The sequence below is a fragment of the Scophthalmus maximus genome, chromosome 5 (assembly GCF_022379125.1).
Source record: "Scophthalmus maximus strain ysfricsl-2021 chromosome 5, ASM2237912v1, whole genome shotgun sequence".
NCBI lineage: Eukaryota > Metazoa > Chordata > Actinopteri > Pleuronectiformes > Scophthalmidae > Scophthalmus > Scophthalmus maximus.
Window position 1 is genome coordinate 24,697,384 of NC_061519.1, and position 12,296 is coordinate 24,709,679.

Consider the following 12,296-nt stretch of genomic DNA (forward strand, 5'->3'; position numbering starts at 1 on the left):
ACACGGCCAGTCAATTTTCCATCAGTATCTCATTTATTGCTTTTCACGATTCACTGTTTTCTAAATGAGTCAGTTTGTTGAAATAATTCATTTACCTTTGTCTTTGAGTTACCGTGTGTGCTGCATCCATCCTCCTTCCTGGTTTGGCCAAAAGTGTGGCAGAGGGCGGAGTCAAGTTAAATACAGAGGCCCAGTAAATGGACCAGACCATCAGCACGGGGGGGATTGGGGTTTCTCTGTGCAGACTTTTAGTTGTTGTCTATGTCATTTCCCCTCATTGTTTCCCAATGGTCTGATCAGCCAGTATATAGATTCCCTCCTTTTTTCTTTTGTCAGGTGAGTTGTTTGAGTTAATGCCATGTTTTGTTAGCAGTATTTTTTTTAAATTTTTTTTTAATGTTTGGTTCATCTCTTTTAATGGGCTCAATTTCAGTTTTGCATCTTTTTCATTCCTTTGTATTTTTGGTGTGAAATAAAAAAAAAACATTTTTGGCAACTAATCCTGTTCTCATCTGTCCTTTGTCTTACTCACAGGAGTACTTTTGATACTTAAATTTTTAAAAGAAAATAACCTTTTACACCTTAATTGCAATGTAGTATTGTTAGAGTGTGGTATAAGTACTCTAATCTAAGGGATCTGAGTACTTCCTCCACCTTGCAAATACCAAAATTACTGTGGCCCCTGCGCTAACCTCTGCCATGTGGCTGACAAAAGATCATAGAATGTTGCGTTTTATAATAGTTTCATTACATATTAGGAGATGTTTTGTCCTTGTTTTTAAAAAAACAAATCAAGTCATACATCATGTACTGTTCTACAACATCATTGGAACAGTGTGCCACTGTTCATTGGACATAAATCCCTCCAGCTGTCCCCCCTCCGTCTCCGATCCAGACCTCCGTGAGTAAAATACATATCTGTCATTACTGTACATCTGTCGAGCTCGTGCCGCCGCTGCCGCTCGGCGGAATAAGTGCGTCCATTAATGTCACGGTGACAGTTGTCCTCCTCCTCCTCCTCCGGCCCCCACACATTCTCCACTGTACCACACCCCGACAGTAACAGACATGTCAAACTGTAATACTGCAATCTGCAGCCACCAGAGGTATGTACAGCATGAAAATGAATAAATACGCTGATTGAAGCTATTGAGCAGCTCATAGTTATGCATGTGATGCTTTATATACTGTACTGTATATTGATGAGGTTTTACAGATGAATATAATGCTGTGTATTATAGATAACATGAAACATAATGAATGTAGAAAAAAAAACCTTAAAAGTAAATAAAATAAAGCAAAAAAAAAATAAAATTGTGCTGATCATGAAACAAACCAAACTTACAAACATACAAGATGTGCAGATGCTAATAGATATGAATTCACAGAGGTAGCAGCTTTTAGCATTTGTTTTTATGAGATATTATTATTAAAATAAGAGACTATGAAGACTGGTACAGTAAAGTAAGTCATTAGGTGCATTAGCTCAGTTCCTCGTCTCTGTTTAGGATGAACTGATATTTAAAGTAAAGTAAGATAAGTGTATTAGTCTTCAGCACATTGTGGTAGAATCAGGGACAGCACGTCCTGCTCAGGCTGACCACATCCACAAGATGGAGACAAACAATAATTAAACAGGAAAAGTGTCCCTGTTCTTTTTCTTAGACTGTAACCTGTTTATTATAACACACACACACACACACACACACACGTATACATAGCATGTATCTAGTCACCTGATATGTTCTTGGAAAGTACAGTATAGACACTGTTTGCAATGTAATTTATCGTTATGTTAAAATGAACTTGAAGGCAGCATAACTTTTGCGTGCATGTTGTTCATTTTCCGATATTGATAATCAGGTTTTATTTGGTTTGCTCAAGGATTGAGCTGAATCTAATGTCGATTGCAGTCATGGCAACAACAACGACAAAAACGTTTATCTGCACATTTCTCTCTCTCTTTTCCCATTTTTGGGGGGATGAAAACGATAGTTGCACACATTTCCAGAACGAGAACTTTTGCACGTGCGTTCGTGAAGGCGAACGGCGCAGAAGAGATCGGGTTGTGCGCGTGTGGCGTCTCGCAGATGTCCCGTCGTAAAGCAGTCGCAAGTCATGAGGCGTTAAATCACGAGCGGGCGGCGATGTGTTAGCCGGAGGCTCCGCACTTTGTCTTTAATTTTAGATTCGACGAGACACCTGTTAACTCGTGGCCTTCGACAAAACCACAGTGTGACACTCTGAACCTGACGAAGCACAGACAATTACTTGCGCTCTTTGTATATAATGTATACAGTCTTTGTTTTTCAGTCATTTCTATAGTCCTTTCCTACTGTTACTGTATATTTTTTGCTATATTTTATTTTTGGACTCTTGCAGCTGCTGTAACAAGTGAATTTCCCCAAAGTCTAATCTTATCTTATCTCAATGGTATGCAATGTGGATGCAAATAAAAGATTTTTGGTGCCCCCCCCCCTCCCTGTGCCGTAGAAGACCCCCAAAGGTTGTGGTACATGAGCCCCTGCAGAGCCTGGATCACACTGACCGTGCTGCTGGATTGTAGTTTTAACAGCTGATTCGACCCCCCTCCCCTCCCCTCCCCTCCCCTCCCCTCCTCCTCCTCCCTGCACCGGGGGCCTGATGCTCGCTGGCTGGCTATTTATGGTCGGTGCCCCCCTCTCCGCCGAGGCCGGTCTCTTCAGCCCCATACATGGCTGTTGTGGGATGAGGTTACCACCCCCCCCCCCCCCCCCCCCCCCCCCCCCACAAACCCCCCTTTGGACGCAGTGTTGTGTCGCCTCTCGCCGTCAGTCCAAACTCCATCATCAGACGAGGGGTCCCGAACCCTCTTTCACAAGAATGGCCTTTTTTCTTTGTAGGAACCACAGCTCTTGTCTAGTTTGAAGAAAGATTTTCTGGAGGGGCGTCGGCCCGTAGTTTCACCCCTTGTTGTCTATTTCTTTTTTTCTCTGCTTCACCTCAGACCCGGTCTCTATCTCCCTGCATGCCCCCTACTCCCTCTCAGCCTTCCTCCTCTTCCTCCTCCTCCTCCTCCTCCTCCTTCTTCCTCTTCTTCTCTGCTCGGCTGTTCTCGGACTGATTATTTTTTCTTGGCCGGGAGCAGCAGAGCTGGTGGGAAAGCACCAGGCTATATTTGTCGGCCCCTGAGGTGGGACCTGCTTGACGGTGGATGATCATATCTCGGGGGGGGGGGGGGGGGGTTTACCTGATCCCACCTGCACGTCCTGCGTCCTCAGCACCTGCTTGGCTCTGAATAAGGAACTAGTTAAAGACCCCTTGAACTGGACCTCACCTGTGGAACACTTGTGTCAGTCCTGTATTATTGGAGCTAAAAGCACTGTAAGTATTTTTCTTTTTCATATTTTGACCTCGTCATGCCATGATGTATATTAGATGATCAAACGAGCGGATTCCTCTTATTTTGATGAATATGTCGATTCATCCTTCACGATGAGTGGAAAAGCATCAATCATTTTAAAAGTTACAGATCATTTGGACATAACAGCAGCTTCAGTAGCTTCCACAGGCCATACACATGAGATAACTTGCCATCAGACATAAATCAGTTAGATTCTGAGTGTAGTGAATGTAGCGTACATTAAAACCGTTGCAAAGTTTTCTCGACATTACTTTATTGTCCTGTGTGTGTCACCAGGTGCATTTTGAAAGTTTTAAAGACACAACAAGTGTCTTTTATTCATTGTCATCTTTGCTGGCATCTGTTTTAATTGTTCACCCCCATGGGGGGGACCGGCCGAGTGTGTCACGTCCCAGCTGAGCCCCCCTCTTGTTGTTCTGTGCTGTCTCAAGTAACCACAGGGGTATTAGCATTCCGAGCTGCAGAGTGTGTGTGTGTGTGTGTGTGTGTGTCTGTGTGTGTGTGTGTGTGTGTGTGTGTGTGTGTGTGTGTGTGTGTGTGTGTGTGTGTGTGTGTGTGTGTGTGTGTGTGTGTGTGCATGTGTTTGATCTATCTGCTATGTGTCCAGGGGACCGGTGTGTCGTTCCAACACTGGACAGGCGTCGTTTCGCCACAGTTTTGTTTTTATAGTGCGTGTGTGTGTGTGTGTGTGTGTGTGTGTGTGTGTGTGTGTGTGTGCGTGCGTGCGTGTGTGTGCGTGGCAGTTGCTCGGCGCTCTGCACCTGCTGCGCCCGTCAGAACGAACAGACAGGTTTACTGGCCGCCCCCCTTTGTTGACCCGCTGCCATTTTTTTTCTACTCATCCACATAGAAACAGACTTACACACAGTATCACCCAACGTCAGATTGTAAACTATTATTGAAATATATACAAATGCAGAAGTACATACGGTGTATATGCTTTGCCACGTCGTTCTTTGCTGCACGGCAAAAAGTATTTTACACAAAAGGCTTTCCCCTCTTGGAAAACAAGTGCAGCGGTGCTGAAATCAACACTTCTTCTTCTTCTTCTTCTTCTTCTTCTTCTTCTTCTTCTTCTGTTGTTGTTGTTGTTGTTGTTGTTGTTGTTGGTCTCAGATGGCGGCAGCAGGTTGTCAAAGTTGTTCGGGTGACGTTTCGTGTAAATGAAGGAGGCCCAGGTTCAAGTTCTCAGCGTCTTGTTGATGTTTCACGCACCAGTCATCCAGCGGAGCGTTGTCTCCTCAGCACCATCTCTGATTGTCTCCACCGTCTGCGGCCACCGTCGGCACCTCGCGTGTCAGAGGGCAGAGGTGCCGACGCGAGCTCCGGCCGCCCTGCGGACACACGCTGCCTTCGCTTTTTTCTTTTTTTTTTTCAACGCGCGATTGCTGCCTCGGATCATTCGTGCCACGAATAACTGATTGATAGCTGCAGCTCACAGACGGGCCTTTGGCTCTAAATCTATTTCTGAATCAAATCTGATCAAGTTTCCATTAATGATGGTCTACTTTAGGGCTTTATGATGGTCTGTGAAAGGAGCGAGGGCAGATTCACCCCAGTTTCATAACCTCCACTAATTGATAAATGATGATAATTTGACCTTCAAAAGTTCAGACTTTCATCTTTAAAGACGGGTCTCCACTAGTTTACGGCATTCCCATATTCATATTTGCACAGACTGAATGTTACGGTGCACGCTGTAACACAGATGATAATCCGAGCCGTGTGGTTTATGTTGCACGTCACATCTTCTCTCTGCCAACTTTGTTTTTTCTGTTTCCCATGGAGGCAGAAACAGAGAAAGTGTAGAAATGGCCCCCCGCACTAATACTGAGGCACACTTTACCAGCGACTACGTTAATTCATTGGACTCTATTGTCTGGACTTGAGCGACCTTTGAGTTGCCTCACCATGACGTGAAGATGTTCTCGGGAGATGGACATTTTTAGAAAGTACAGCCATTTCTGGCTCGAAGGTTCCTCGTCCTCCCGTCTCCCCCAATCCGTCTCAGTCTCCCTCTCTCTCCCCGTCCCCTGCTCTGACGGAGGAGCTGCATGAACCTGCGCAGCGTCCGCGCGCTCATCGACATCCATATAAGAGCAGAGCAGGCAGGTCTCAGGCAGCGAGGGCGTCGGGCAGCGTTGGTGCGAGAGCGCAGCGAGGAACGCAGGTCTGGATCTTCTGGAGGGGGAATGCCAGAGAAAATGTTTGAGTGAGGAGGGAGGGTGAAGGTTCCCCGTTCCTGCTGCCGCGGGCCTTCACTTGACCTGTGTGTGTGTGTGTGTGTGTGTGTGTGTGTGTGTGTGTGTGTGTGTGTGTGTGTGTGTGTGTGTGTGTGTGTGTGTGTGTGTGTGTGTGTGTGTGTGTGTGTGTGTGTGTGTGTGTGTGTGTGTGTGTGTGTGTGTGTGTGTGTGTGTGTGTGTGTGTGTGTGTGAGAGACGTACATTAGTGGTGTTTTATACAAGATAACCTAAACAGACGAAGGCAGATTTGCTTTTTGGACCAGCGTCTGCCTCCGTCGGCAGGAGGTCATGCGTTTTATGGAATGTTAAAAACACATTATAAGCAGCTGCACACCTGAAACGGATGTGCCATCTGAAAACATAAAGAAAATGATATGAAAAAACACTGTACAGTAAATCCGAGTCAGTATATGTTGTCTTAAAACCCGACTAGTAATACCAACATACCAATAAACCCAGTTCTGAAAGCATCTATTTCACATTACACAAGTCATTTTAGATGATTGCCTCCGGCTTTTCACATGCACCAACGCCTGTGCACAGGTAGTCTGGGAGTGAGGTACAGTAGATGTTAAAGATACACGTTTGATCCCCGGCGCAAACCCTCTGGTCACGTGTCCGCTCCAAGTGTCTTCAAGAAAGACGTGCACTCGCCAACTCCTCGATCTGAGGTCCGTCACAGTGAGGCCTTCATTCAGCCCAAAGATCCACGGTATGGTCAGAGATTAAGTTCTTCAAAAGAAGGGTTTTTCCTCAACTTGCGCCGTCCTACACGCTGTTCCCCGACATGCCTGCTCTTATGACAACACGTAACCTTCAACCACACGTTCGCGTTTCTGGGCACAAGCTTAAAAAAGAGAAACCCCAATGTACCTGGGATGTACGCGTACACGAGCACATGTACCTGACGTCCTTTTCGAGGAAACGCCAAGAGATTCTGGCCCGAAGTCGCAGAGGCACAAACAGGAAGGAATGTCAGTTCCTTGTGTCAGCAGCTGTTACACTGACGTGATGATCCCACAATGCTTTGCACAGATGGACTCATTCGTATGGTTAATATTGTGGTTGTCCTTCACGGCATTCGCAAAACTGAGGTCTGTGGCTCGACTTCCGGCCGGTCGGAAACAGAACCCATAAGCGCCGTCCTCCTCAGATGAGTGCGCTTCACGGTGTAAAGTTGCTGGGGTTTTTTTATTTGCCCTGAGATGCGCTGATGCCGAGTCGCCCGGTCGACTTTGCCCTGGAGGTGTTTACGTGTTGTCGTCGCGGGTGACTGGTTTGTACACAACGTGAGTTTCACATGTCCGTCTGTCTTCGACCCAACAGATCAGGAGATCAGGAGTGTCTCATGTCCAGATCAGAAAACAAGTCATCATTTGACAGAGAGACTGAACTCGACCAATAAGCCATTTGACGTACCACTGAGGTGAACAAGTAAACGAATATCTCTCCTACATGCTACAGTTTTCTTTTCTCTCTTTTCTCTCTGATTAATTTCTGTATATTCAAATATCGCATTTATTGTATATACTTTTTTTTGTGACGGAGGATGTATCGGGAGCTGTTGCTGTTGGCACCGAAAAGAGGCGGGGGGTGTGTGTGTGGGGGGGGGGGGGGACATAGGAAATACAAGAAAGAGAGGAGAGGGGAGAGAAAAAGAGATGAGGAATGAGGAGGAGTCGACAGGAATGAGCAGGAAGGAGAGAGAGATGGATGGCGGCGGAAGACAAAATGTGCTGAAGGAGCGGGAGAAGGAGCAAACAAGGCAGAGCGGCGAGCAGACGTGGACACGGTGTGTGTCCCCCCCCCCCCCCCCCCGGTAAACAAGGGGCCGGCAGCCCGACAGGGTGACCTCTCTCCCCGAGGCAGCCACTCACGACACACGTTGCCTTATTAGGGGCGTCTGCAGGCAGCGTAGGCAGACGAGGGGAAGGCGGGGAGGTGGAGGTGGGAGGGGAGGGTGAGAAGAAGCATCTCACACACACACACACACACACACACACACGAGGAGGAGAGTGTGTGTGCAAGCCAGACGGAAGAGGGAGAGTCCGAAAGTGTGTTGCTCCGATGCAATTCACAAAATGCAGCCGTGTATAGTGTTGCAACACGCCCCACGTGTCTCGCACGTCCGCGCGTCTCGCACTCGTGCGACGTTTCGAATATAATAACAACATGGAAAGGCTCACTATTATTATCATCATAATATCATATTCAGGAATACCGTCCGTCTTCTTTTCACCCAGGACAGGAAGTCCGTCCTCTTGTTGTCCATCTCTGCGCTTGAGAGCTGGACTGCGTTGTGACGCGTGAATCTGTTTTGATCCGAGGTCAGTTCACGAGGGCCGGACGACTCGTCTACAGCTCGGGAGTGTGATTCTCACTTCAGCCTCATGTTGGTTTCTATTTTGTCGGAGAAGAAATAGGCGAGACAGCTAAACTTTGACTCTTGTGTTATTAATGGCCCCACTTATCTCCTTTAGGAATAGAAAATGAGCGACACTGGAGCTACGATGGGGCCATGTTTGTGGGCGAGAGGCGGGGCTACACCCTGGTCAGGTCGCCAGCCTATCACAGAGCCAACATTCAGAGCCAGACCACCATTCACGCGGTGAAGTGACAGTGCTAACCACTGCACCACCCTGCCGCAGTTTTACAATTTAGTGGATTCAAATAGAAAGATTAAGAAAAGAATTTCACAGCCAAACCCTCTGACAGCTTCCTAATGATGTGGATATTAACGCAAGTTTTCATTGGCTGCAGTTTTGTGGCGCCCAGCCCATCTCGGCTGAAGAAGGCCCCGAGGTGTCGTGTCCTTTAAGGATAGACCATCTGACTCGGAGTAGAGCCCCGGACCCCATACCGGCCCTGCAGCCCTGCTGGCACCCTCCTCCAATCCGGTTCCAGAGTTTTTATCATCAAGGCTAATTTCTGCCTGTAATCTGATTAGGGCTCTGAGCTGCTTTAGCACCCTGCTGTGCTGTCTCTCTCTCTCTCTCTCTCTCTCTCTCTCTCTCCCCCCGACACTCTCTTGCACACTTTGACACACACACTGGCTGTCAGACAGTGTGTGTGTGTGTGTGTGTGGGCAGTCACTCTGCTGTGCAGGCTGTGTGCTTGTCCGTGTGTGGTCGTGTGGTCTTGTCACCACCTTCATCCCGGCCTGTCTGCTCACCGGTAGCAGCCCCTCGCCTCCAGCCCCTCGCCTCCGCCTCCGCCTCCACCGCTGCCACTCCAACGCCACCGCTGTGACACCGGAGGGGAGTCTCGCAGCGAGGCCTTCTGCGGCTCAACCTTCCTTAAACATGTTTCGAAACCCGTGGATCTCTAGTTTCCACGTCAACCATGTGCAGCCCAGTGGCCAAGGTAAGGCCCGTAGAAGAGGAAGGCTTGGCTGTAGGATGACTTTCTGAACCTATATACTTGACCGCCCCAGAACTCCGTAGACTCCTTGGTGAAATTGGCCAGTGCGGTTGAGCTCCTTACTGAGGTAAATGATGTAGTAGGCGGCGTTGGATTCAGTTTGCTACGACGTACCAAGAGAGCTGTGAATCTCTCAATGCTTCGCATCCTTACTTGTTGTGGGACTGATTCAATTAGGATCTTCTGAACAGATCTAGAACAATCCAGATCGATGCAGTGAAAGATATTTTTCATGAGCAGGTACACTCGCCTGGTCCTGTATTCACAACCGGTGTGTTATCTCCTCCACGTACGTACTTGTGCCCTTTCCAAACACCACGAGGTGTATCATGGCCTGCCGAGGATGAAGAAGACGGCTGGTCGTGTTCCAGCAGCAACCTTTCCCCACAGACTGTGTGTGCAAGCGAAGGGCCCTGTTGACTCGGGGAGTCTATTTTGCACCTCGGAATATTTATAGAAAAATATCCCTCTCCTCACCGCGCTTCACTTTGGGACCGTCAGCGAGCCAAAGCTGCTCTCTGGCTCTGTCAGACCCTGCGCTGCTTGTTTTGTTGACAACCTGCAGGCGTTTCCTAGGAAAGATGGGACTTGTCTTGGGCACAAGGGGCTTTCCAATCGCAGGGAGGCTGACTTGTGAAGTCACGCGCAGACAGACAAACAGACAGATGCATGTAACCGACACCCACGTTAGTCCCACGGGCTTTTCGACACTCAAACCCAGAATGTTTGTGGATTTCAGAAGAAATACAGCTTGAGAGGCTATGGCATTTATTGATTTTGAGTGCCAAAAATGTCCTGGCCACATCTTCTAGAATTTAAGGACAAACACGTGATGGAGAATCACACAAAGGCAGCAGGCAGTTGAAATGAAAACACGTCTTTTAATTTCATCAGGTCGGTCACTGAGATCCCTTAGAACTTGATGATCATTGGGACTTTACTTTTCCCTCATCCATGTCTGCCACACAGTCTTTAGTGGCCAAAATAAGCCTGAGGTTTTTTTCCTGCAGGCGTCTGGAGCAACGAACACGATCCGTCTCCTCTACGGGAACACGACTTTACAACAGGCCGCTGTCGCTGCGACCTGAGAGTTAGAGGGTCGGCTATCAGCCAGGAACTGGATGTGAACTTTCTGAGTTAGCCTTGTTTTGACAATTGACTTACAGTGAGATGGAAATTGTTCACGTTGTTGTTTTTCACTCCGAGAGAGTTGCATACGGATTAAACCATTCACAACTTTGTATATTTATTTTAAAATATAGGAATTCATCATTTAAAACATGAAAAAAGACAATAAATGGTTCATGTTGTTACAGTATTACAGATTATTATATACAGATTATCTGTATACTGCTGTAGTCGTGCATTAATGATAGTCATTATGTTTAGAGCTATTTACAAAGACAGAATCCATAAAAAATTGCTTTGATAATTAGGCTTTGAGAAACTTTTCTTTGTTGTTATTCATCAAGACTTTGTGAATCATCGTCCATGTATGACGTCTAATATCAGAGCTGTGCATTTTGAGAAAAGTTTCTTCTTCTCTGTCAAACACCTGTTTCGTCTCTCGATTTCAATAATACAAGCTCTTGACTGAGTCTGTTTTTTTCCCCTCTAGAATTGGGATCTAAAGCTCCCGCCAAACTTTGCAGCTCCGCCTCGTTTCCAACAGAAGCCTTAAGGTGAGGAAGACGAGTCAGTTGTTTTTTTGTACAGTAATAGACATGGGCCGTGTACCCTTTTCTAAGAGCATTTACATTCCTCTCATCTGCTTTTTCATCGAGATGGGGATATGTTCGGATATAGATTTACTGGTGGTTTAGCTTATCATGCACAAAAGCTGAAGATGGCTGGAACAGCTTACCCTAAGACACTTTTTGGTTCACATGGTATTAGAGCCATAATACTGTACCTCGGGAAGCCTTTACACCAAAGCCCCCTTTTTGCATTGATTAACCTCCTCTGGTTGTTCAGTATTAGAGCTATATCACATGGGCCAAGTAGTAGTCACTGTTGAAGATTAAAAGAGTTTTAAAAATAAAGCTTCAGATGTAATTTCAAATCAGATTTGAATACACACGCTCCAAGCTTCTTAACAAGAGCTGCTTTCAGACATGCACTGAATTCCGGACACCTTCCGGAAATTTTCCGGAGGGGCTGTATAATAGAACAGCAATGTCGATGTAATTCACTCCAAACCTTTTCCAGATCTTTTCCTGCCAGCCCCCTATAGGAAAATGTCTGGAAAATGTCCACCTGGGTCAATGTGACAGTACAGCGGGAAAAAATCTCTGGAAAAGACCCAATTTTTCAGCTTAGAGGAAAGATAGACATCAACTTTTTAGTCAAAAGCAGCTTAACCTGGCTAAAAGGAAACCCTTCAATTAAATAAGAACATAATTGTATATATGCAGTATATACACATACGTAAGTACGCACGCTTGTGTGACCTGCTGATTCTGACACGTCAGGCCATGATTGTCAGGAAGTGATGACCTACTTCCTAAGCTGGATCCTGAAGTAACACCAGCTGAGCTTCACCTCTGCCTGGCATCACCTCCGTAAGAGAAGTCGATTAAAGCATAAGTCATAGTGAAAGCTCAGATAAGAATCCATTCATCTATAGTCTGCATTTCATTTGACTGTCGTGTCTCGTTATGACTTTTTAAGCTACTGCATTTTATGGCACTTTCCCATCAGTGCCAGTGCAAGTGTCGTCGTGAAGCCGGTTCAGAACTGGCTCCTTTTGAGAACTGGCGTGACTGATTTGCGCACCAAGTCGGTGGAAAAGGGAGATTAGAGATTCCGCTGACACTTTTTTTGCTTAAAACAAGTTGAATGCTAACAGCACGTTTGTTACTCTGCCTTCTCGTTCAGTTTTCAGAGTGACTTCTCCTTGGGTGACAAGACCGCCTTGGTCAAGAGTGTTTCAGATACAGATGCCAAACTTCTGGCTGTCCTCCCCAAGGGTGTGCATCGTTTCCAACCATTCACAACACATCAAAATAGCCTCACAAATTGTTTGCAACTTTTTTTTTTTCTTAAAGTAACTTTGTATTTTCTGATCAAACAATCAGTTTCAGAGTTGAAGAAACACTTTGAGGCACCTGTCACAAAGGATTTGGGAATGAACAGGTACCTTCAGAGCTACACTACACCGAATATTCACATGAAAACATTCAAAAACATTCAACTCAATAGCTGCTGACCTTTACTCTCGGATTTTCATC

At 46.4% G+C, this 12,296-nt stretch overlaps 1 protein-coding gene across 12 annotated transcripts in view; it reads left to right on the forward strand.

The window, feature by feature from the left end:
* Positions 1-2,804: 2,804 nt before the first annotated feature.
* Positions 2,805-12,296, forward strand: part of LOC118311168 (supervillin-like) — a 46,881-nt gene continuing 37,389 nt past the window's right edge. For 5 of the 12 annotated variants that reach the window (XM_047332121.1, XM_047332122.1, XM_047332124.1 and 2 more), the window contains exons 1-4: positions 8,863-9,009; positions 10,685-10,748; positions 11,944-12,035; positions 12,144-12,201. In XM_047332121.1, coding sequence (XP_047188077.1) covers positions 8,949-9,009; positions 10,685-10,748; positions 11,944-12,035; positions 12,144-12,201 — 275 coding nt within the window. In that variant the 5' untranslated portion in view covers positions 8,863-8,948. Of the gene's footprint in view, positions 3,364-8,861; positions 9,010-10,684; positions 10,749-11,943; positions 12,036-12,143; positions 12,202-12,296 lie in introns of those variants that run through there. The other 7 variants (XM_047332117.1, XM_047332120.1, XM_047332123.1 and 4 more) reach the window with 4 other exon arrangements.